We start from the raw sequence: 26,622 nt of genomic DNA, 5'->3' as shown, positions 1-26,622 counted from the left end.
ACCATATTTATTTCCTTCCAAACGAAGCATATTTTTTTCATTACGAGCATTTCATGCAGTCATCGCTGGCCACCTGTTCTCACTTCAACTTTTGCCAGGCTTGCACTCTTTGTAGGCCTGTCTTATAGCTTCCGCCTCCTCAGCCTGAAAGCAAAAAAAAAAAATGAATATGAAAAATTATGCGTATTACCAAGCGTGGTCTTGTTTTTTACATGCAGTGCCTAAAGTCTCTGTTAACGTGATGTTCTCAGTTTCCGGCTGTAGCAGCCGGTTTTAGAAAAGTATTCAAGAACTTTCTAAAGTCCAAGAACTCCACAGATCACGACCATTTTCCTACATGCTTCCTACATCTTTACAGTACCTCTCAAAGGCACGCTCGCCATATAAATGATTTTTCTTTAAATATTTGAAAAGATTTGTTTGTACAGACGCTGAAATGGACGTGCATAATTATCCTTTGTCCGGCCTGGAGTGGCAACGACTCTGTACATAGTCATGCAAGCTGTTACGAATGTTTTAAGGAGTTCTAATTCTTGTTTCCTGCATATTTGTTCGTTTTTATTTGTGCTTTTTTTAAACTTCGTAGTTTAGTTCTTCTGACATTGCTTGAAAAACTATACTCACAATTTCATCACTGGACTTACTGAACGCTCTTCTCGAAGAGCGGTAAATTGCCTTGCCCCAAAACAGACATTAGGTTAATATTAGGGCATGCTTTTAAAACGCCACCTCTAAGAAGCCAATTCCAAGCTTAGTCGTCACCCCACCCAACCATCATGGAAACTAAACGCTGCGAATACCTTCACACGCACTGGAAGCAACGACATGGTGCGCTTTAGTGAGTGGACTTTTCTTTTCAGAGCCTGCATATTATACAGTCCGCAAGGCCAATCTCAACAGCGGCTAGCCACAAGCACAATCTCATCTTCTTTGAGCTTCGAAGGTGGTGAAATTCTGGCAAATGGAAGTAAAAAACGAAGCAAGTGACGACGCGCGGGATGTTCTGGTAAATTTGTTTACATTTTCGTTCCTGCAGTGCTAATACTTCAGGAGCAGCAATACAGCAATACAGCAATACAGCAAAGCAGCAATTTCTGTGCTACATCGCCTCAGTGAACAGATTCTTCGTTCATTTGCTGACACCGCTAAAGCCGTTTTATGGAGAGAGTTGAGAGCATCCAATTTTATTTCTCAAAAAAAAAATGAATGAGCTGAGCAGCTTTCTAAATTTGCTCCTAAGTCATCATCATCAACAGGGCTATACCCCCTGCAGGGCGAAGGCCTCTCCCATATTTCTTCAAATTCTTTGCTAGCTGCATCAACTTGACCCTTGCGAACTTACCCTCATTCGCACATCTAACTGCGCCCTGCTTCGCTTTCCCTCCTTTGGAATCCAATTTGTTACCCTTTATGACCATTGGTTATCCTCTATTTGCACTAGAGGTCTTGTACATACCCATTTCTTCTTTATTTCCAATAGAACGTCAGTAACTTCAGTTATTTATCTGGCCCACTCAGCAAGCTTCCTATCTCTTAACGTTACCCCTACCGCTTTTCGCTCCGTAGCCCTCTGCGTTGTCCTCAACTTAAGTAGAACCCTTTTCGTTAGCTCCTAAGTGCATTCCCGAAAAAAGACCCACAAGTTAAACTTACGCGACTTGCTTAGAAAATTCTAGGGGTGCGAGTTTAAGGTTCAGGTAATATGGTGCGGAGCATTGCGTTTAGGGTTGTATGTTTTATGCAGCTGTGGCCTTTACACCCAATCTGCATTGCCAGAACACGTACGGCGCATTGGGGCCGTATGCCGGTCTCTTTACGCCGCTAGCGGCTGCAGCTTCATCCACAGGCGCTTCGTCCTTTGGGGGTCACGACCAGCGGCATTTCGAGCTGCTCTAGCCCCTTCCGCCGCAGTGTGTTTTTGATGCCTCCCCGCTCACGACTGAGGGCCTGCTGCGTCGTCACCCTACATCTAATAAAACACTGAAGCAACGCACGTGTGCAGTACACTCGAAGCTTGTAGTCAATACAAAGGTGATCAGAAACGACGTTGTGCGAAAGTGAAAACCGATAAACTATTTCGCCTCTTGGTGGACCCTCGTGCGCTGTTTTTGCAGCTCACATCGCGACGTTGCAACATTTAGACCTTTAGCATGAAAAATATACTTACGGAGAAAACTGTCTGGAGTACTTCACCCTATGAAGAGAAGGACAGAATTTATTTGCGCGGAGCTCATCAATAGATTTTTTGCACTGTAATGTTTTTAATACAGTACTCTTCAATCCAAAGATATCCTATTTCATTGCATTATAACACAACTTTTTTAATACTATGTGCTCTTGCCAACCATTGTCGCAGCTTTTAGCGACGGACCATTTCATTTTTTTCATAATGAATATGAGAAATCATTGCTTTAATACATTATTACTTGGATAATTTCATTATCACTATACTCTATGCTGATTCGCTAGTGTTAGCCGTCTGCATGTGCCCATTGTAGGAAATGTTTTAAACATTTCATCGTTGTCAATAAAAATAAACAGAACAATACTGAGTAAAATATTTTACAAAATGCGCTGTTTCATAGAATTGTAACAAATATACATTGCCGGAGGTGATGCAGTGCTTAGAATGCTATTTAGTGGCTTGCAGGTTTAATCATAGACGAAAAAAGTGCATCTTATTGAGGTAATTATTGAAATTTAAAGTGTTCTATTTGAAGAGAAAAAAAACTATGCCTTCGTAACCCATGAGCATATTTCATGTTGTTCAACCGGAAAAGTTCCACAGATTGGACCTGTTTCTATTCTGTCTTTACTTGTTGGGTGACATTCCATACTTCCTTAACCTTTGTTGCGGAACGAACAGCAATACAAAATGTTTGGTTTCGTTGCTGGCGCGTTTTTTCGCTCCACTTCTACGGCACCCACTCAGTTCCAGTTAACCATGCATGTTATACCGATTTCCCAAAAGGTAATGGTTGTCAAGACAAGCATGCCACCTCCTCCCCCCCCCCCCCCCCCCACACACACACACTATCACCACACTGAATTTCATTGGAAGCTTATTTTACGCAGTAACACCGACATGCCCGTCAGCTATAGTGAGAACATGCTGTCCGGTATCTCCCGCCATTGTACCAAAGTATACCAGAGTGACTTCAAATCTAGACAGGCTACCTTTTTTGAGGTAATAAAGTGCTAAAAATACCTATCACGCTTTTATGAAAGCATGAGAGGTGTTTCAGCAGCACCAACAAGCTGAGCTTATTGGCGCTGTGTTGCTTTTCTTGAAGACATTTTGAAGTATTGCAAGTTATTTTCCTCACGCGAGACTGTATACACATTTTATTAGGCAGAAGGTTTCAGCGTTTAATTACAAAAAAAGCTAATGCGCTGCTTTTTATCATGGGTGCAGCAAAAATAGCTTCAAAAGCAACGCACATTTGTGGTTAGAAAATGCGTAATTCTTGGCTAGCTACTACCGGGAAGCGGTTGGAGAATTATTAATAAACTACACGTACACAGAATACGCTCGCCCCCCGCAATTCCTTACGAGAACACGGCTACCAAAGTCAATGTGAGCAATGTCAGGCAGCTTTTTCGACAAGGATTCGCCAAAGAAATGAAGAAGCAGAATATAGGCGAAGAGTGCCAAAGGATACACTCACAAAGTCTACGTCGGCATCGCACTGCCTCTTGAGAAGCTCGGCCAGGTTGTCACCCTGGCTATGAATGATATCCCTCGCTTTTCCCGTGAGCTGCAGAAAAATTGTGGATTAAAAAGTTTCGTGGTAGGCAAATGCCAAATTTTAGCTCGTGCATTCCGAGTCCACGGTGGCTTGCCATGGTTGCCGCTAACCAAAGGTACAAGGCACAGACTAAGAAATGGCTAATACCGCGGAGTTAATGTGGTCTCCCATGCACTTCACCACAGACTTGATTTGGTCGGCGTTCAGGCCTGAAAAAGCAAAACATTGTCAGTTTTCTAATTTGCCTAGTTATAAGGCTTGTTGTGAAGCATACATTGGCTTAGATACACGAGGAACGGTTCTCACACTGCTGTGACTAAACTTTTGCGCCGTTGTGTGTGTGCAAATCTCAAAGCAAATTATAGAGTGTCCCTGCGCTTATTGCCTTTTATTTGCACTGATAGCTATATTACACCAACGTCTAGAAAAAACAAAACCAGAATGATAATGTATAAATGTAAATTGTTTTCCCTGCAAAGATGTGCTGATACAGAAAGGGCAGTTGATAATAGACCTGCAGTTCAGCAAAAATATTGCGCTAACTTCTCAGCAGCGCCATAAACGTGCATGCATTTAGTTCCAGTGGGTAAATACTGCCAGGAAATTGACACACGTTTTAAGGCGGCATGGGTGTACCTGAAATAAGAGCCGGAAAAAGAAAGAGGTTTGCAGCTCAGGAACTATTACTTGTAAGTCGAAGTGATAGGTTTAGATGTGAATTCTGTTTTAGAAACACGTTGCGCGCATTAACACAATTGCGACACAGCAAATTATATTATTTGATTGTAGTCTTTCTAGCTCGGGTAAAGGGCTCTACCTCCTGGTTACTATTTTCATGTAAATTAAAACAAAAGCTTGACGTAGACTACGCCTTAGTGCCCGCTGTTCGCGTGTCTTAATAGTCCACGATGTCGCAATAAATTTAAAGAATTAAATTCACTGAACACCGCCAGATATTATACACATTAGTAGTACTTGCTATGCATCCCAAGCTGAACCAAGCTGAAGAGATTAGAAAGAGTCATAAGAGAATCATAAGGTTTATTCCAGTCAGGAGGCTGCCGGGCTTTTCTGAGAATAATTGAAGAATGTCTCCAGATTTGCACTTACAGCCTGATTTTCGATTTAATAAATAGCACTACACACTTCATCTAGGACAGTAGCAGCAAGTATCGGTTGTAGGATATTGCCCAATACACGCATAATAGGAGATCTGCTGCACATTTTGGTAAGGCTTCGGCTTTATTCGGCTTCCTCATCCTACCCTCCCCCAGCCACGTCCCCTCGATAAAATGGAAGGCCGCTAGAGGGCTAATAATGCCAGTTCGGCAACAGATCATTTGCATTGAAATTGAAACAGAAACTGTAAAGGATATGGAGCTCACGTTTCACGGCCAAGCAATAAAATAGGCTGTCCAGTTCATGCATAAGACCTGTAGCCTACATGCGCTTCGCAATGGACATAAAAAGCCTCGCGAATACGCTGGCTGAATGGCATTTCCAGCGAAGTTTCATTCCTTAAGCTCAACTTTGTTCAAACAGTTACTAGGAAAACGAAAGATACTAGCTGTTGTCATAGATGCAGTGTAGTCAATAGAGGATTCATATAGGACCTACTCATGACGACCTGCTTGTCTTCGCTTATGCGTTTTCAGGTATCTTCTGGTAAGCAGCATACTTTTGACAGTTAAAGCATTTTCCACGTAAAAGAACAGTTCGTTCTTCGATAAAAAAATACTCGGTTACAAGCCTCGCCGTGGTGGTGACGTGGTGAGGGCACTCGACTACAGTGCCGGAAGACGCGAATCAAATCACGGCCGCAGCGGTCGCTTTTCGATGGAGGGGAAAAGAAAGGCGCCTGTGTGCTGTGCGATGTCCGTGTGCGTAAAAGAACCTCAGGTGGTCGCAATTTCCGGAGCCCTTCTCTACGGCGTCTCTCATAGCCTGAGTAGCTTTTGGACATTGAACCCCAAAAGCCAAACCAACTTGATTATATCTTGACGTGAGGCTGGTTTCGCAGTAACAAATGATTTTAAAGCTCTTTGTCCAACCTCGCCAAAGAAATTTAAAAATGACGGACACCCCTGCAAATTTAGTATTAACACACGCATGATATTCACGTGACCTATACGTTTGTGCTCTACATGAGGATCCAAAAGCAATGTCCACAACCAAAGTCTAGTAAAAGTGCGGAAAGGCGGCAAAATTGTAATGGGTAATGTCCTCTTACTGCACAGTTCATGGGCACCCTTGACGACGAAGACTCCAGCCACGGTCAGTGCACAGATGAGCAGCACCTTCATGTTGGGCGAGCTTAAACTATAGGACAGAGAAACGAGAAGAAGACAAGAACTGCAGCAGCGAGAACAATGAATAACCATGCGCGGACACTCGTTATATATGCAGGCACTCTCTTCCCGGGTGACCTTGGTTCGAGGAACAACCTCATGCCAAGTGTTTCGCAATAGTTAGCGCCCGTTCTGGAATACATTTCTTCTGCCTGTGTAATATATCAATACATATAAAAACAAAATTAGATGGTAAAATTAAGAAAATAGAAGGTTGTTTTTGATCAGGGAAGCAGCGGCGTCGTTTAAAAGGAAACGGCTCCGACAACAACACGCATCATGCGCTTGATCAGAGGCTTGTTGCTATCGGTTTTCCAGGAATCTTTGTTATTGTCCCGATCTGATCCCGCCTTTTTGAAAAGATGTCGTTCGTAAAAAGATGCATTTCCTGAACCTCACGTTGCCCACTAATTGAGACCCCTTCTCTCCGTTTTCCGCTGGATGACGTAGAAGGCTTCTTACCTGTAGGCTGCGGTCATCGAGGGAATCAGACAGCCCCCTCCCCCGCCTCCGCACCCGTGTTTTTACACTCTCTCTCTCTCTCTGGACTATGCCTGGCAGTACGTCCAGCATTCGTTTCCTAGAAGGTCACAAAATTATCCAATACATTATACACAATAATTGAGCCAAAGCACGTTATGTCGTAGAACATGTGCCAAGGTTAGGCGAAGCCTAATTTCACAGCACATTCGTCAAAACGTCCAGGTTCCTAGAAAGTATAAATATATTTAGCCACACTTAGTTTGCCCCAATAAACAAAGCTAGCAAAGAATTTCAGGATTAGAAATGTTATTTTAGCTATGAGAAACAATCCCGATTATCTTTGAACATCATTCCCGTATTCGCTGTAACGATGCATATCATATAACATAGAGATTTTTAAAATAGTTCTTAGATCGCAAGTCGTTTTATATAATTATTGTTGTGTGGCCGAAAGTTCTGTTTAGATTGAAGGAACTGCTTTCTAGGTTTGACCAATTTTTACTTTTTAAACTACTTGTTTGATTAATTAGTAGCGTTTAACGTCGCAAAGTGGCCCAGGATATGAGAGGCGCCGTAGTGAAGGACTCCGGAAATTTCGACCACCTGAGATTCTTTAATGTGCACTGATATCACCTAGTATACGAGCGCCTTTCTGTTCGCCTGCATCGAAATGCGGCAGCGGCGGCCGGGATTAGGTCCCGTATCCTTAGGCGCAGTAGCCAAGTGCCTTAACGACTGAGCCACCATGTTTGGGCACATGGTTTACTTTTAAACTTCTAAATCGATGTTAACAAGTGTAGTTCAGTGGAGCGTAATTAAAACGTAACTCCGGTGTAAAACAACAGGACGACGAAATAAAAATGGCATGACACAAGTAGGCTCTACGTTGAGATGGTTTAGTCTCGTTCAACCACGTACATGTTTACCCGTAGAAGCAGCGCATCTGCAAAGACCGGCGGTGTCATTTTTTTCTTTTTCTTACTCTTCTCGTTTTTATATTTTCATTTCGTATTCCTGTCATGAAAGTATAAATTGTATTCAGTTACTTTATAAACATGCTGCAACTTGCCCGAGTGATAGCTAAGCGAATTGCAAGGTGAGAAATAGTGTGCTAAAAAACATGGCTCCTGCGTTTGCCTAAGATGCGCTCTTAGAGCCTGCAGAACAGCCAAACAGTTCGCTATGTCAACCAATCTCTGGTGGGGGTCTCCCCTTGAGCAGTTCAAGATGTAACCCTCATTTTTACGTGTGAACGTCAAGAGGTAGAGGAGATGGCTCTTCCTGTACTATGAATCGAACAGTGAGAGAGGGCTTTACTTAGTCTGGGACAATAACCAAAGTGGCATCACCCCATACAGCGTGATTTGGTATTCCAGTGCCTGAGCGCCCCCAAAAGCGCATTTGTTATAGTGAAACAGATAAACTTGTATGATGTTGCCTTCGCGTTATGGCACTAGAACTCCATGCATCCGACAGCTCATACTCACAGGGAACAGAAGGAGAGTTCTGCAAGTTCCGCAAGAGCCTTGGTGTCTTTCGCGTAAGTATTTTGCATTTGACAAATGAAACAAATGAAACAGCAATGCTCTTAGATTGAACGTTTTGCTAATGAAGAATGCTTAGTACCACCTTTTACGTCCTGCAGCATTATTACAGACACCAGTTGTTTGTTTCTTTTTAGTGTCACTGGACTTTATACACCTGACGAAAAGCTGACTGTTGGTTGCTATAGACTTTTTATACTTGAAATATGTTAATCTAATTGGATGATCATCAGTTTCAATAGCAGTCACGCTGACAATCTGTCCGGATTGCAAAGGAATGCACTGCGTTAAAACATGAGATTGTTATGTGACTGTTTAGATTGTAGCAATAGTATTTTCCAGATACGACCGAGTACCATCGTCTGCACGAGGCCGCAATGACATGTTTCTACAACTTGGCCTGAGTGCCGTTCTCTGTCCCTATGGCTCCTTCCAACGTGGGCAGCATGTATGGCATGATATGTCAGCCAGTTCATATTAGACGCCACCAAGGAAATCAAAATAAACCTTGCATAGCTAGGGCCAGGTGAGCTAGGATGAGATAAATTGTTATATATACAAATTAAGAAGGATATGAATTTAGTGTGCGCGCTTTAATTTAGAGAGAAGGTGAACAGTATAAAAACTCCGTTTCACATGTTTCGATATACACTACTTTTACGAAATCTCCAAGTAAATATACGATAATTAATAGGCCTTTTCCGGCGTGTTAACATGTATTTGCACAGAGTCGCAGTTGTACGACCCCATAATGTCCACGGCAATGCTTCTTTAATCTATTCCAAGAAAGGAGAAAAGCTCCAAGCAGCTCAACCTTACCGAACCTGCTTACATTTAACATGATACTAGCAGATGCTGCGAAATTACATCGGAGCACCAAAAACAAATTGGTGCGACATTGAAATTTTACAAAGTTACATGCGACGACAAAGCTCAACAAAGAAGTCACCAAGACCGTGCCTTAATCTTCCCCATATAGCGCATGGTTTTTCCGCGTTTGTATGCGTCATTTTATATATGGACGAATTTGCTTAAAGCTTCCTTGAAGACAGGAACTGTAATTTCCGGTTAGATGAAATTTGTTTAAACTTTTCAAAGGAATTGGAATGCATTGCATGCGTAATGGTTATTTAGATAAGAAACGTCTTTGAGTCGTGCTGCCACCGAACCTAGTAAGACGACTACAGAAGTTTTCGAAAACGCTCACAATTTCCACCGGATAAAGCCTTCACGCCAACCCTGTCAGGTATCTAGCGTGAAGTGTCTCTCAGTAACTCATTCTATCATCAGTATGCTTTGTAATATGACGGTGATAAAACGGCACAGCTAGGACACGCAACGAAGAAGGAAACGTGATACGAGGGCTTCATTTCACAAGCGAATTCATTTCTTGTACATCGGACCTTTTTCCGTGTATCAATGTCGATACTTCTGTTATTTGTTTCCTCATCGCTCACTCCGTCAATCAAGCACGATCGATGTGCTTCTGCATTCGAAGCAAGTTTCTAGTGCTTAAGGGGTGGCTCTATTTGGAGGCTTCACACCATCTGTAGGTAATGGGAAGCGATGCTGCAACATAGCAAAAGCCTAGTGGTACCGCCAAGCCCTCTTGTACAGCGACTGTCTCCGCGCACGCACCTCCAGTGATGGCAGTTCAGCAAAAAGAGCGAGTGGTTGGTTGTCGCTGTCCCGCACCATTGACCAGATGACACAATTCATCTGGAGCGCCACTTTGCAGCGACTACGTGCTCAACTAGCCAGGAACGGAGAAGCTGAAGTGCAAGTGTCCGAAAACATGGTGAACACCATCGACATCGAGTCGCTGCCCCATCCTGTCATTGATTTGCTAAGTAAGGGAGCGAAATTTGCCGTTCCTTTCAAGAGGACTATTCTGGAGATGCTTGCTATGGTTCGACGTGTCGCCTTTACTACTCCCGGACCTGAGCGAGACAGATGCGTTTCAGAGGGGGTTGGTGCTGTGTTGCGGTTCGCACCGTTTGCAAGGAACTGCGCAATATTTAAAGCAGCGGGCCCTCTCGCTTTTAACTGCTGATAAAGAGGGCGGGTTTCGGGTCATGCCCAAAGGCATGACCCGGGCATGCCCAAAGGCATGACAGGGATCATGCCCAAAGGTATGACCCAAGGGCACGGAAGCAGTTAATTGTGTCAAGTGTCACGATCCAGCTGATTTGTTAAAAACTAAGACCAGAGCCAAGAAATTATGTGGTAGTCTAAAGTTGAACCGTCTGGCTAATACCACTGATTCCAGCAGGAGGAATTGCTTAGATATCTTCTTTACCGCGAAGACGCATAAACATGACTGCTACTTGATGGTCATAGTTTAAGAGAGGGGGAACCTGGCAGAAACAAATCACCTATTTTTTTGCAACAGAAACTTAACGTATACTTAGCATTGATAACCCTTTTCGCAGTAAAATCTTCACAAGTAACGCGGTTCCTTCGGCATTACTCTCGTACCAGGTTCGTCGGGCTCTCTGTTTACATCAAGGACCTATATTACACCATCCATCAGGCATAACTAATACCATTTGTGGAAGAAGCTATTTACCTTTACGGAGAAGTTTCATTTCTAAACGCCTCGGGCGTTTCTATGCAGAATTTTGTCGCTCTGTTAACCTGATACCTTCAGTCTACCTTTGCCAGGATTTGAAAGAGGGCATTTTTGAAAATAAACTGGCATTTGCATTTTCTCTTGCCTGGCGCAGGTGTTAAGTGACTTATTTATGGTCGAAGAATTAGAATTTTATCAAATGAGCGACAGGGATCTCGTGTCCATAAAGTGTTTAGACTCGTGGATGACTACCTAGTGCTCTGCGATAGGTTGGTTTCCGATACTGACGAAGCAATGGTAAATGTGGCAGGGTGCCTATGCCAAAGCCTCAGTGCGCTTTTAATCACCACTGACATTCCAGAGAATGATTCACTCTGTTTCCGGGATCTCAGGATCTCTTTCCACGGAGACCACACTTGCTTGGCCCAAGAGCCTCAAGGGCAAACAAGTCGCTTTTGCCATTCTCTTCGGCTCACTCGAAGCTGGTGAAAAGAACTATCGTTAACCTTTGCTTTAAAAATGCCTTGATAAAATGCTACGTACACGTCATGGAATCTAATTTTGCCCAGCAAGTAAGCCGTTCGTCCTGCGCTGGTTACCCGGCACTCTTATTAATATCTGTATCAGAATGGCCTAATAGCTGAAAAAGGCCTGTTGCGAAACCGTCGAGACCGTAACTCCCTAAAGGTTTTGTTCATTCCCGGTACTTATAATTTATCACACCGGCTAAAACAAATAGGCAGGGGAGTTGGCATTGCTGATGTTTTCCCTGCACCTCAGAAGTTTCAGTACCTGTGTAATCATGTCAACCAAGATTGGTAAGGCAACGAACGTTGCCCTATCAGCCATTTAAATCGCTTCGTTGACTGCTCAGAAGGCATAATGTACTTGATCCCCTTGAAATGTGGCTACACTTACATTGGGCAAACAGGCAGGTGCGCCAATGAAAGGTTAAAATGACACTATTACGATGTCCTCCAAGCTGTCAGGTGGAATCTGATAATTCACTGTCGTGGTTACAAGTGATTGCCAGATCCTGAACGCGGCGAACCAGAATTCATGCGCTGCACTGTTTAAGCGAGATACAGAGAAACGTTGATGCGTAAGATAATCGAGGCCACTGAAATCGCAAAAACAACAATCATTGTGTTAGCACACCTTCTGTGTCACTAAGATAGCGGTCGTGCTCATAACGCTTCTTAATCACTGCTTTTTTTACACATATGAATATGACAAGGCGTAATTTGTTTGTTTTTTTCACGCCACATGTATTTATTGCCATGCCTTCCAATAAACCTTGTTTAAAGCAGCGCTGATGTCGTGTTTCTTTCCTCGTCCGTGTCGTAGATGCGCTAAGTTATCACAATGAATGACCAACAAGCCCGTCCATCCGAGTTTTTGTAATATAAGTTGCTGAGTTGTTCTCTAACATTTGACGAAAAATAATACTGTTGGTAGGTGTCACTGACACTTATAAAGCAATCCAAAATCCGGGTTATCTTTCGCCTGCCACGTAAGCTCATATATCCACAGTGCTTTAAAAATCGCAAAGAACCTTTGAATTTTACAGATGCCTTTACACTTATTAATTGTTACTGTCATTTCGTCGCAAACGCGTCTTGACTCATCACATAGTATTTCATCAGTTCCTGCATAAAGAACAAACATTATTTAAAGTGGGTGGTCAAGTAAGCTTATACTTCTTCTTGTAATTCCAGAAAGCGCTGAAACGACGTCATAAGGGTTATTTTCAGCTGCGCAACCTTGTGGAGAATTTAGAATGAAGACGCAAATTACAACCACACGAGGTTCCTAGCTTCCCTCGCGTTGTAAACGATTTGCCCTCATACAGAAACCAACGATCTGCGCCGTTGTTGCCAAGCGCCCAAATGGCGGCCTGCCAACTCAAGCGGTTGATCTGCGTGAGACGAGGCGTTTCAAAGAGCACCGCGATGGTTTCTAATTAAATTTCTAGACGGTATGTGAGTTTTACCTGAGAGAGCATATGGTGCAGTGGCTGTGCAGGAATTTCGCGCGACGAGCAGCAAGGGATCACCAAAGACCGCCTGAAACGTCGGCCCTGAACACTTTGCCTTATTTGTCTAACACTAAGCATTGGCTTCAATGTTCATGAATTCAAGAACTTTCCCACGATGAGTAAAAGCAAGCAAGAATACTAGCAGCTTCTATTTTAATAATGGACTGTATGTGCCATGTAATTGGCACATGTTTGCTTGTGACATATGTGACGTGTTTCATGTAAAATCTTGTTTTGATACGCATGTAGGCTGACCATGTGCCTATGTTTAGAAAAACAATGAGTGCTCCAGAGCACGTTATGACGATACGCTCTAGTCACATCATGTTATTATATGACATTTTGTGTTGATTGCTTTCTTTAATACAGCCAGACACTCTTCTCCCTTTATTGATTTGCAATTTACCGTTTCGGCTGTAAGGAATAGGCGCGCGCGGCGCCGCCCTAGCTTCATGCTACGGTTTTCTCTGTCACCTTTAGCTTTTTTTTATTATCACCGTCTGTGCGTGTACGGTAATCTAGGCATTGCCTCTGTTAACCTCCCTGATATTCTGCTCTTCTGTTCCTCTGTCTCTCTTTCTCCCACACTAGTGCGTGACACACGCAAACACACACACGCGCGCGCGCGCGCGCACGCACACACACACACACACACACACACACACACACACACACACACACACACACACACACACACACACACACACACACACACACACACACACACACACACACACACACACACACACACACACACACACACACACACACACACACACACACACACACACACACACACACACACACACACACACACACACACACACACACACACACACACACACACACACACACACACACACACACGCATTCTCTCTTCCTTTCTCCATCTCTCTGCGCTGCTTTCCGTGCTCTGCACAACTCAAGCCGACAAAATATGTTAGAGACTTAAGCAGACTTCCTTACCTGACTGAAGCTGTCATACGTGGCTGTTCGAAAAAGGTGGACAGCACAGCCAGCACCAAACAGCAATTGATGCTTTGAGAATGCGAGTGTTCTCCACAGACGTGGACCATGCCGGCTGCGCGGGCGCCTCTTCGTCAGTGATGGGGCTACTTTGGAAATCTGTCAATAGCTTCTGTTGAAGAGGAGATCCTTAAACACTTTAGTTCTTGCTTTTAAAAGCTGCTGATAAGTGAACGTGAGCGGTCATCGCCGCCTATGAAAAGCTATGCTACTTTCCGCTCCCATTTCGCACCAACCACGGCAAATATTCCGTTGCCGTTCTTGCTCTTCAGCTGAAACTCTCGCAGCGTTTCTGAGCGTAGCTGCTGCCAAATGTCCGACCGCAAGTATGCCATGACACACTAATACCACAGAGCCACAACATACTTCACTCGCCTCACTGCATCCCGAGACTTCCGAATCGTGAAATGTACAGCAACGACTCGGTTCCTGCATGGGCATCGTCGTTTTTCATTCTTGGCGCCAATATATAGAGCAGCTTTTTTTCTATCACTTTTTTTCTCTCTTTCTTCCGAATGCGCAACTCGATTGTGTGCTTACCTAACCTGGCACCGTCCTGCTGCATACGTCATGCGTCACAATTTGAACCAAATCGCGGATTGTCGAAAATAGGCCCCAGAAATATTTGTCTTACAGGCGCCAGAAAACGAGATTGGGGTGAGTGACAGATCACCAGAACGCCGCAGAGGCAAAACAAGGAACTACGGCTAAATGTCGCACCAATGGCCGGATTGCTCGGCAATTTATACAGTCGTCACCAACGAAGACTCCATGAAAGATTGCCCTTGAAGGATTGCCAACAGAGTAAAAAATGGCCAAGAATTCATAACAAAGATTTATTTATTTGCCCAATATACAAGCGCATGGATATTAAAAGAGGCAAATGTTTAAGAAAGCAGGGGCACAATAACAAAATGGCACAAGATAGAATAGGTAAAGTTGAATGCAACAGAATAATCCAAAACTGCTCAAACAAGTTGGTGCAAGAAGACTGAGGTATTAACGAACATAACGGAGAATGTAACAGAACCTTGTTAAGCTCATCGTACCGTGAAATATTCAGCGGCATATTGCCGCGAAACATTCAAAGCTCTATTTGTTGTTTTTTAGCAGCTGCCGACGAGCTGCTTTGTCACTCTGAATCTGGCACGCGTATCAATTCTGTATTCTTTGTTTGTTGATGCTCGTTGTCGCAAGAGGTAGCTTTATCATTTTCTTTGTCGCGCAAGATGCGTCGAGAGGAATCAAGCAGATTCCTGCCACTTGCGGCAATTTCAGCAATGATCCAGATTATGCTACTCAAGGTCTGCGGCTTTATCTTGATGTTTTCTCGCCGCCTTTAAATTGAGCGTTGGCGCATCCGACGAGCAATCTTTGTTCGACGACCGACCAGCACGATTGTTGCTATCGCTGCCACCGAGTTTCTATATAGTTCTTTTGTGGGTGCAAGCCAGCCCAGTAAAAAGTTGACTTCAGCGTTATTACAAATTCGTTTTATTTTGCGCCTGCGGCCTTGTCACTACCACGTGACAATATTCATAACGTGCACAGAGGTCAAGCACAATATATATAATTTTATGTCTTCAAAAAATGAGAATAAATTTAAATTCCTTGAAACGGCAATGATTTCGTATGGTTTATTATTAATGATGAAAATGCGTTCCACCGATTTATTACCAATATGAGCAGGTATTTCTGATATTATCTTTAATGAGCGGAAATCGGACAGATATTTTGTATTGAAAGGAGTAAAAATCTACGCGTGGCAAGACGTTGGGGATTCAAGATTTGCTGTAGACATTATGAGCTTTGATTACGTTAGAATAATATATATGGGTTTTCTTTTGCAATTCTACGATAACATGACTAATAGTTTCGAGAAAGGAATGACATGAGAATAGAAACGTGCTCAAGTCAAGACATAACCTGAACAGCACGATGTAAGCTGTATGCCTTGTGTAGGCTTTCCCAAGTGGTAAATGCATGGATTAAAAAACAACATTTATAAACAAGCTTTTTTACGCATTCTCTGCATGGAACCCAGAATAGGTAATTAGTGAAAAGTACTTAAAACAAATCGCACGTTGAAGAGATTTAACATATCTGTTATTTATTCTCTAATGGCTTTATGACCTTGCTACTACGAAAAGCAGCTGGTATGTTTAGTCCTACGGATTTTAGTATTTGGCATGTATATCAGCATTTTGTTGGTCTTCTGAAATGAGACTGAAGAGCCAGGACTCCTGTAATGGCAGTTTTTTACTTGTAAATTATGCTATTACCTGCAGAAAGGCATATATTTGAATTTAGGTTAAAATTATGTCATTTATATAAATAACAGACGCAGAACTATAGTACTTGACCCTGCGGCAAAACGTAAGCCATGAGAGTGGGATTTAGGCGTAGCTCGCAATTCTTTGCCACTGGTATTGATCGGGTAGGAAGGGCTGGTATGATGTAGTGATATCTTTCTTTAACTGAGAATTACGGGCCTGCAATCCCGTAAGCGGATGTGTGCTTTTCAGGAAGCTCTTCTCAATTCCATAAATATAGTGTAACTGTACAACCACATGTCCAGGCTACAATTTCAAGCAATAAATTTAGAGACGATGCGACTATCGTGCGTAATTTGCGAGTTTCCATGTCAATATTTGTGTCTCTCGTGTTTCTAGGTTGTGCAACTTCAGTGAATACAGTATAGGTACAGCACACTCCAGCAGCACAGACCACCCCCCGTTTTGCAGCATTGTGAGCAGAAAGGAATATAATCACCCATCTCTGATGCTTCTGTTTTGTTCTGAAACTAACAAAATGAGTGCATTTTAGTGTAAATGTTAACTGAATATAAAAGTGGCATAATACTTTAAACGTCTCTCTGAAGAGGCAAAATATACGTATGAGAACCACTGCAACCGTCTGCTGTGCCCTGGCGCAAAACAAACTGCAAGCGAAGCGTTCTTCTCGAACATGCTCCTTTTACCAGGAAGAAAACGCGGAAAGAATTGTAGACTGTCGCGTATCGATTACCTTCGTCGGCGACGTGCTTTCCTCCCTTTGCATATCTGGCGCCTCCTCCTCTCGCTTGTGACGCAGGTAGTTCGGAGAGACGCGTACGCAAACGCGTTGGGCATGAGTTCCACAAATTGCGCAGATGCAAATCGAGGCTTATAATCAGGCATCACAGCTTTCGAGAAGTCGAAACGGCTTTAAGGTCCGAGACGTTCGCTTTCGTAGGGCGAGCACACTCGCCACAGACTTCACAGAAGCTTTGCTTGCGCTTGCTGCTAGCACTGATAACACATTCAAATAGTGTTAGGTCATCTGGAGCTTCGCCAAACACCCCTCAAAACGATCCGTCGAACGCAAGTTAGTGGACTCCGCACCCGTATTCAAAGCAAGCAAGGGAGGAAATACGGTGGCTGGTAAGAGGGGTTAACGGTAAGAGACGCAGAGTAGTTTCTGAAGTAATTAAATACCCCTAGAGCACTTTGAGTAGTGAAAATGTAGTTCTGAAAAAGAATACAGGGCTACTCGTGCTGAGTTTGGATGGATGGATGGAATATAGGAGCGTCCCCTTTTAAACGGGGTGTTAGCAGTAGCTATCATGCTAATTTTTCTCCCTATATCTTAATTATTTATTTAGATTGGTTAACGAAATCATCATTCTATTCATTAAATTTTTGTTTCTACATTACTAACATTATGTCACTTCTCTGCTTTTAAGCCACCAATCTTCCAGTCGTTTTTTGCTAGTTTCCACCGCCGGTTTATTCACCCGGCCACTGGTATCCCTAAACCCCAGAGCTTCACGAACAGTTACTGCGCCTGCATCAACTTCAGGGTGGATATCATTACATTCGAGTATAATATGGTCAATTGTTTCACTGGAGTTACCACATACAGCACATGCGCCATCTTCATTGTTAAATTTCTTTTTGTAGCTGCGTGTTCTAAGGCACCCTGATCTAGCTTTAAAACGTAGGGCACTGCCTCTTGAGTTATCAAAGAAATCTTCCTTCCTGATCTGCATTTTCCACTTTCGGTATAATTCCACACTTGACGCGAGTTTGACGCGATTCGCAAGCGCCCTCTAGATGGCGAACCTGGAAAGCTCCATTTTGAACAATGCTCCTGAAACAAGAATAGTAATTTACCGGATTAGTTAGAGTCCTGACGCAAAAGTTGTTTGAAAACTGCGCCCTTGCTACAGTTGACATCATGCAGAAGCTAACACAGATGACACGGAAACTTGCCATACAGTGTCAGGTAACAACAAGCTTACATATACTGTCATTCTGTTCTTTCTGCGTGATGTGGGGGATTTATTCCCCGAGAAAGTCATGAAGTCGCAACTGGAATATTCTGGTTCGGACCGACTCGTAATCTCGCCATTGCTTTAAAAAGACACGTGCGCCTTTATTTTGTTTATGTTTTGCCTCTTGAGGGAGTGACTGTCGCGAGAAATTATTACAACGGCTGGAATTACACCCGGACACGAAACGGAAAAATACACGTTAAACGATCCTGTAAATCTGATGTTATTGTCATGAAGCAAAACCGCGACATGAATCAATTTTAGGAAAAATAACTGAAGCTGAATATAAAAATGCTTGTAGCATAAAGGAGGATTTGAGCAGTTTTTCGAAGGATGTGCCATATACAAAAGAATGCGTAGCGCCGACGGGCACCAACGTTATTGTGCGCGCTCGTTATCTGGGAGACGCAGGACTCAAATCAGAATTTTCACCTAGCGAACGTATTAATGTTACTTTTTTGTGTGTATTAAAGAACCTTCTCAGCACGTTTGATCCTCACATGTGCATTAGAGAAATTAAAATGATATTTTTTTTTATAGATGGGGCGCACTCATAATCGAAAGATATGAACTCCGATTTCAAGAGGCAGCTGCATAGTGGGCAAAAAACTGACCGTGGAGAGAATTCGCAAGATAGAATGCTTGTTTTCCGTGTGCCCTAGCTAAAAGTCCTGCTATCGAGAGTACAGCAGACAGCTAAGAAAAACGGAAATAAATGTTTGGCCTTCGCAACAACGGATTCGCTGGTAAACCGAGACAGAAACTTGGATTGACAGAAACGCAGCGCGTAACCCAACGCTGCTTTCGCGCCACAAGTGGCCTGGCCAACCAAAGTTCTTGACAAACTGCAGAAATAATATCGAACCCCGACGAAGAGGCACGCCGCAAGCAACTTAGGAAAGCATTTCACGTGCGCAGGCAAGGATGTTGGAGTAAAGCTGAAGAAAAAAGCAAGGCTACTCGAAACAATCACCAAAGCGCAACTTAGTGTTGGAAAGGACAGCAGAACGTGTACACCAGGCCATTTTGATTTATTAACGGGTAAGCATTGCACGGCGGATTTTCCGTGGGCATGACTTTGTCGGCGCTGTAAAAGAGGAACTAGTTGGTATACCGGAAAAATAAGGGTTCCATAGAACAGGGCGCCAAGAAAAGGTGTGCAAGTGACAAAATGATTTATGTGATTTTATTAGGTAATTAATTAGTCAGTAACAATAATAATTGCTTCACAGAAAAGGAACGGCGCAACGTATGTCACACTTGCTCTGTGGACACATGAGCGCCATAAAGGAAGAGAGGAAGACGGAAGTGAAAGCTGAAATAATGACCGGGGTACCCTAGTAAAGGACTCCGGAGCATTTTCGACCACCCGGGGATCTTTAACGTGCACTGACATCACACAGCACACCGACGCCTTTTCGGTTCGACTCCATCGAAACTTAAAGCTAGTTAAGCAGTTTACAGGAAAGGAAAGGCCCAGTATCGGCCACTCGCGAAACAGGAACTACTTGATATATCAAGTAAAGAATGGTACCATCGGATAGAGCATCAAAGAAAGATGTGCAAGAGGCAAAATGGCTGATGTAAGTAATTTGATAATTAATTATAGAAAAATAAGTGGTTTACAGGAAACGAAAGGCTCAGTATGCATTACTCGCGGAATCCTGCTAACACATCTCTCGGACAACACAGCAATGCTTAGGCTTACGCATTTCTCCAGTTCAGATTCTGCAGTGATCTCGGAATTTTTTTTATATTTAAGTCTTCAAGTTGAATAGCGTGTTCTGAAATTATTGGACTAATTTTTCCCATTTCGCACTTTTTACGTGAACGCAACCGTTAGAAAAACCACTATATTAAAGCTCTTTCGCCAAAGGATGATTTCCAATGTGGTTTTTGGACTAAACAATTTGTAAGGAATACAGATTAGGCACTTTTTCCATCCCATAATTATTCTTCAAAGAAAATCAAATATTCGTCAAATAATGACAAAAACATTGAAGTTCCATTTTATAATGCTTTACAATATGCCATAATGAACCTGCTATTGCCCTAGTGTACTTTCATGATTTTTAAAATAGTACTTTTCCTAATCTGAAACACTTAAAGGGACACTGACGACAATTTTTATGTAAGCAAAACCCAGTAGCACGATATTTCCTGACATTGCTGTGACTTATCCGGCAGCAAAAGATGCATTTACTTATTATATATTGCGATGAGAAGTTGAGCAGGTGTTTTTTACCCGCCGCACGAATTCATGCATTTCAACCCAACTACGTAGTTTGATAAAATGACGCCGTCCTTGACGTAATACATACTTTGTGATTGATGGCTCGCGGCTAGCGGTGGGGTCTAGCTGCAGCCGAAGCGAAAGCATGAAAGCTACCGCCGGCCATTGCGTCGTGCCGTCGTCCACACTGTGAGCGGCGCGCACGCGGAGGCAAAAAGCAGCGCGCAGCGTTCTAGCGTAAGGTAGACTGCGATAAAGCCAACGAAAATACGTCGCAGACGCGCGGCGAAGCATAATTTTCCAAAGAGCACTTAGCCGTTTAAGCTGCACGTCGAAAACCAAACTGTGCGAGCACGCCTGCGCCGGAATATCACCGAAACTAAATGCAAGGCTTGCTGTGGAGCCACCAAGTATGTTTCTCCTTGACTTGTCCCATTTAGGTTGCCTTTTCGCCATCTTCTCCACGTGAGAAAAGCATGTTAGTACGTTCGAGACAAATCTTATTGCTCGATTCAAACATGCAGCGTAATTAAATTTTGTCAGCCTCCCAGATCCATCGCGCGTCACGTGACTCGCAGTTGCCAACTTCGGCAGTTTCGGTTCGAGCGGCAATGCCTTTTTCTCAATTCTTGCTCTTTTCTACCTTACTAGAACTTTGGTTTCAGTAAGAGTGGTGCCTTTGTGATCAGAAAGTGGTATTCTATCGATGCAAGACCACTTTACTGTTCTGTTCAGTGTCCTTTTAATTAAGCATTATAAAAGCTACAACGTCTTTCTGTTTGTGCTGCTGTGATCGAACTTGTGTTCTAATAAGAGGAAGGTATGCCGTCCCTGAAGATTGCATCAAAATTGATTCAACAGTTCGAAAGTTGACCGTTTAGCCAAGCATCAGCCCCACAGTTGTTATGCTTTGATATTAGTTAAAAAAATATGTGGCGGTGCCAGAATTTTTGTATTATCATACGCCAAACATATGAAAGTTAATTCAAATTCTCAAAGAAACGCGGATACATTTCGAGTAACGAGGTATAAATTTTGCTAGTGAAAACTGTGAAACAAGAAAGGTGGCAGTGCGCCAGTGCTTGTCTAACAGGTTATGGATTGTTAGCTGCTGCCAGAATGTTTCTTCATAATTCCCCAGTATCACATACTTGAACTTCGATATGGATAATATGTGTGCAGTGCTTGTTACCGCTCTGATTGTGGTGATGCGAATCAGTGCTGTTTTTCGATTCCGACCTGGTTGCTCATAACTAGGGCACTCTGCTGCTAAACCTAAAGACGCAGGGTGAATCCCGCCGCGGCGCCGGATGGAGGCAAGAACCAAGGCTCCTATGTATTGTACGATGTCGGTGCGAGCTCGAAAACTCAAAATGGTTGAAATGTTTTTCGCCCTCTAAGGTACCCTCCATAGCCCGAGTCTCTTTGGAACCTAGAACCCTACAAACCAACGCAAGCAAAATTACCGCTTAATAAGGATGTAATTACTAATTGTCAACCACCCCAGCGCAGCCACACGGCTACAAAGGAAAGCTATACAGCTTTCTCAGAAACTTCGTAGTTGAAACATTCGTTCTGATCCGAGGATCGAACCCGGCAGCACCGACAATGAGCAAATACTCCCTTATTAGAAATCTACTCCACCTTGGGGGTTTCCCCTAAATATTTTGCCAACTCTATTCCCACTTCGAGTTATAGATCAATTTGCTCTCGCCCTAGCATCTGATGTGCTAGCCGTCCTGGTTAGCTCAGTCTTCAGAGCGACTGCCCCGGAAAGGCGGTGGTGCCGGATTCGATCCCCGGATCAGGAAAAAAGTTTTCTTTAACGACAAAGTTAATGAGAAATCTGTATAGCCTTTTTTTTTTGTAGCCGTTGGCGGCGCTTGCATGCATGACAATGAGTAATTACTCCCTTATTAGAAATCTACTCCACCTTAGGGGTTTGCCCTGAATGTTTGGCCAAACCTGAAGCTTCTGTCCTTTGACTTTTTCCTACAATTTTGCAATATAAGCGGAACCTCAGATATTGTTTTGAGGTGTTATATATAAAATATTCAGGAAAAGCTGTTTAATAAAATTAGAAACCGCTCACGAGTAGTTGGTATCCAATGAGTCCTTCCCGCAAGGCATATATCTTCAAGCTAGCATTATTAGCACCGATCGTATCGACCATAGAAAGTAATGCTCATCTCCCTTATCAGCTCCGTGCACGCCGGCAAGCAATACAAAACAAGAAAATACGTAGCGACGGCGCCCCGCTCCCCAAGACCCGTCCCGCCCGCGTAACTGGGAACTGTCCAGTGAAGGCGTGCACTGTACAAGCCCCGATGAGGGCATGGGGCAGGTTGCCGCACAAAGATGCATAGGCCGAATCTGTCGCGAGAGGACAATATGACAATGATTAAAATTTATTTGCAAATTATAGGCTCCACGCAAGACTTAAATTTTTCTTGCATACTCACAATGATCACCTCTATAGATTTTTTTTGCATTACAATATTCCCACCGTTACCGTTTCAGGCGCCCTTTTATACATATATTTGTCGCTACTGGCGAAACAAACAGCATTTCGGAATCTATTTTACATACTCTGCTGTAGAAATGAGATTATAACGCCCGCAAGACCTTCAATGTGTTTCGGGTCGCACATAGACTTTTTAAATAGAAATTTCGAAATTGGTCCCATGCAGTTAGTTGTCATTAACGCTGTACTCAGCGATTATGTGCGTATTTTTTCGTCTTTGGCCATAGAGGTAACCTTTAAATGACATTAAACCGCAATCATATTGATAAACAGGATGTGTCAGTGAAGGTGAGCCCGATTTTAACAACATGCTTTTTTGAGATAGGCTGACCATTACAGCGTTGTAATCCTGGCGTGCCCCTTCTTTACGCATATCTAGATCTATTGCGCAGACGCAGCTGAGCAGGGTTACCGTGACTGCATACATGGGCTTTGTTCAGAGAGAGATGAGTTATTTGTTTCTGGCAAGCCCCAACCAAAACGTGTCGCGTAGCTGTCCGGGTGATAACCCGGCTGGGCGCAGTGGGCCCCTCGTGTCTAATTTATAAAAGCCGACGCACGCAGGTCTCGACTTGACGTGATGGCCCTTAGTGCGCTTTTCGAAATGGTGTCATGGAGTCAAGGACAGCTGCCAATACAAGAAAAGGCGGACACGGCCGTTGCCTGCATGACGTCGCAAAAAAAAAAAAAAAAAAAGACGCTTAGCTGTCCATCTTTACGGTTTCCAGCATAGCGGCTGGCGTGTTCCCTCATTAGCTTGCTTTCCCAACTTTCTATCCACGGGATCTGTAATGAGTAAGTGGCGGTGTGCTGAGATTGCTCAGTGGCGGTAAACGAGCGAGTCGGCTGTATGGTGGATTTTGGAAAATCATCGCTTGCCTGCTTTTCATGCAAGTTAGCACCAGAAATTACAAACACGGGCATCCAGCGGCGTGAGTACTGCTGAATTTGAGCCCTAGTTGTAACGGACAGAAACCCTGATCTCTTGAAGAAAGAAATATGGGCAGACGAGGTACAGGTCGGCCGGAACTCCGTTGTACACGTGCCCAATTCATGCGACTGTTCAGACGTCAAAAATCATTGGCTACCAGAGCATTAAAAAAAAAGATTGGTCGCAGAATACCTGGTACTGCATCTTAGCGGAAAATATAGGGACCACAATTTTCGAAGAGCCCCTGTCTCGAATGTGTTAAACAGACAGAATTTTCATGAGAGTAGCAGAGGACATTTTTCATGGTCTTCCGCTCAGCAAGGTAAAATAAGCGTGGCTTCATTCCAGGGGGTACGGGCGGAGGGGGGGGGGGGGGGGGCAGTGTATGCATTGTGATATGCCGTACACTACATAAATAGAAAGTTTTCGTAACCGTGTATTTTTACTGAGGGGTCACATTCGCTGGATATACCAAGGTCTCTAGATCTCAGCCCCTAGGTGTTTGTCCTCTGGGGTATAGTAGACTAAACCGGAAAGCTCCGAATACCTCAGACGGGTCGATTATAAGGAGCACCGCCTCATATGTGTTCATATAAGGAACATCATTTAGATATTCTGTGCGCGCCATATATCCTTTCTAGCTGTGAGAGTTACGTACGTTGATGTCCCTAGGCCAACCAAAAGTAAACAGCACCTTATGACCCAATTTAATGTTTGGTATTAATTGGGGCTTCCTAAAGAGAAAACAAATGAACCCTTATTATTAGAAATGCCAGTGTGCCTTTATTAAACACTTTACGAAAGGAACGACACATTATGAAGTGTTGAAATTTCACTGTGAACTACTGTGAGTTGAATTAAAATGAAGTTTGAGCCACCTGATAGTTGACTTGTATTGTTGGGCTAGTTGGTTTTCTGTAATGGTATGGCGCAGAATGCGCTATATGCCCTGGAGATAAAGAAGATACACCGCTCATCCGGCGATGTGGTGTCTGCAGTCAACTTTCTTGCTTCGTGACGCAAAGCATAAAATAGTATTTGGAAACACAAGCAAAATTTAGCCGCATAATGTGCCTAATGTTGCATACAAAATGTCGTAGTACTGATATTTCTTTGTTTAGGTTTACCATTAAATGTTAACATTTGTCCTTTATTTTCCGTAACAAATTAGGTAATATTTACTAATCTAATTAAATGCCAACGCAGCATTTAGAAGGGGTAGTCAGAGAGAAAGGTTACTGATCATTGTGCCGGCCTCGACAATCAGATGGCGCCCTCATGCAGCGCGGCATGGTTCAGAACCTATAAGCGGTCAGTTAGTTTTGCCCCGCTAGTACACCAGTGTTGCCAATTAAAAAATAGAAAAGCCGCTGCATGGAGCCCTGAAAACCGAAAAAGAAAATACTAAATTTTATTTTTGGCCAAATAGGTAATTTTCCCTGTTTTATTTTGTTTGTTGCGTAACCTAATATAAATATATATATATATATATATATATATATATATATATATATATATATATATCTCTAATTTAAAAAAAAATACTATTGCAAACTACTTTTTTCTCTTTGACTTGAAACTTAAGACTACATATAGTATTATTCGAAAAACTATCCCGCTTGCCTTCTATAAGTTTGCAGTAACGTTGCAAAAGTACGTCTTCCTTTCGGACTGCAAATAGCTCACTGCAGGCACTTTGACTCGTAAAACGACATCGGCTTCTTAATCTTTGCTTGCCGAGCACCTCCGGTTATAGTGGGGATTAGGGAGCTGCTGCCAACGCGCACATTCATATAGTGTTGATCGTTTGACTTGCGTACTTTGAGCACCATTTACTATGCCTGTCGTGGCCACGGACCGAGTATCTTATCCGCAGTTAGAGGGCCAGGATCGAGGCGGTAGAGCGCACCACGCGACTTACGCCTTTCACAGGAGATGTTCAACGGTCTTTTCACATCAACAAGTGCTACAGGCAGGGCCGTTGGTCGTTACAATCTGGAAAGCATACTTGTTCGTGAAGGCAACATCGAGCTATGAAATTTGCAGCTGAGTGTACCTTTTATATAGGTATTCAATGTCGTCTATGAAGTTCAAAATATTTAACGTCAAAAATACGCATTCTTTAGCTCGTTAAAGCTGGCTGTCAGCAATGAACCTCATTAAAATGGCGTCGCTTTCTCTTTTTTGTGCCCGAGAAGTAGTTGGCATAATTTTGTGACAATACCATGCTCATCGGCTCAGTTTTGGAATTGTGCGCGTCAAAATGCGCATTTTTAGCTAGAAATATGCATTTCTGACATGAAGTACTTCGAACTGTATGGTCGATTAACTTAACCTAAAAACTTCACTCAGGAGTTGTGTAGGCGGCGTTCAATTTAATCATATAAATCATATAAAAATAACAAGTTCATTAGTTAGTTTCAGTTCACTAAGTGCTTAATTACTTTACCCTTTCACTTAAATAATGTGCTCCTATGTGTACAATCCACCTGCATAGATCACACGGACGTATCTCTCAGACAGTTTAAAATAAACTGTAAACCGTTAAACAAATGCCCTGTGTAAACATTTAACCAAGCAACATGATCTCACCTACGTGGGTTATGGGCAGCGTGTTTACATCGTAATCTAAAGGTCTTGGAAGCCTGCATTGCGATATCACTGTCCCATCTGAGAGGCATGCCCGAGCTGGCGGCATGTGCTAAATGGACCATTTGGCACACGTGACGTCCCAGAACCATAAACTAATCAGTAGATGTCTTTGTCACCTGCAAACTACAACCTGCTAAAGGTGTGCCCGCTAGTTTTCGCCCCCAATGCCGACACCGAGAACTGCGACGACGGGTTTTTTGGGAAACG

The 26,622-nt window shown here is 43.2% G+C and overlaps 1 protein-coding gene across 1 annotated transcript; it reads right to left on the bottom strand.

Annotated features, from left to right (window-relative positions):
- Nucleotides 1–25,789, bottom strand: LOC146200912 (uncharacterized). Its single transcript, XM_084592992.1, has 7 exons — nucleotides 25,685–25,789; nucleotides 6,560–6,677; nucleotides 5,980–6,068; nucleotides 3,897–3,958; nucleotides 3,669–3,758; nucleotides 2,168–2,194; nucleotides 1–144 (listed from the first exon to the last, which is right to left on the bottom strand). The coding sequence occupies exons 2-7, from the start codon at nucleotides 6,574–6,576 to the stop codon at nucleotides 85–87; spliced, it is 345 nt and encodes a 114-aa protein (XP_084449118.1). The 5' UTR covers nucleotides 6,577–6,677; nucleotides 25,685–25,789; the 3' UTR covers nucleotides 1–84.
- Nucleotides 25,790–26,622: the final 833 nt, after the last annotated feature.

This window comes from Amblyomma maculatum, chromosome 2, assembly GCF_055883805.1.
Source record: "Amblyomma maculatum isolate TAMU_Amacu chromosome 2, ASM5588380v1, whole genome shotgun sequence".
In the NCBI taxonomy this organism is placed as follows: Eukaryota; Metazoa; Arthropoda; class Arachnida; order Ixodida; family Ixodidae; genus Amblyomma; species Amblyomma maculatum.
This window is presented reverse-complemented; position numbering and strand designations above follow the sequence as displayed.

Bases quoted from the DNA above. Each gene is read 5' to 3' on its own strand.
- LOC146200912 (XM_084592992.1), bottom strand. The intron at 3,759-3,896 runs GTATTAGCCATT...ATTTTTCTGCAG, and splicing joins GAGACCACATTAACTCCGCG to CTCACGGGAAAAGCGAGGGA. The intron at 2,195-3,668 runs GTGAGTGTATCC...TTCTCTTCATAG, and splicing joins GCGATGCCGACGTAGACTTT to GGTGAAGTACTCCAGACAGT.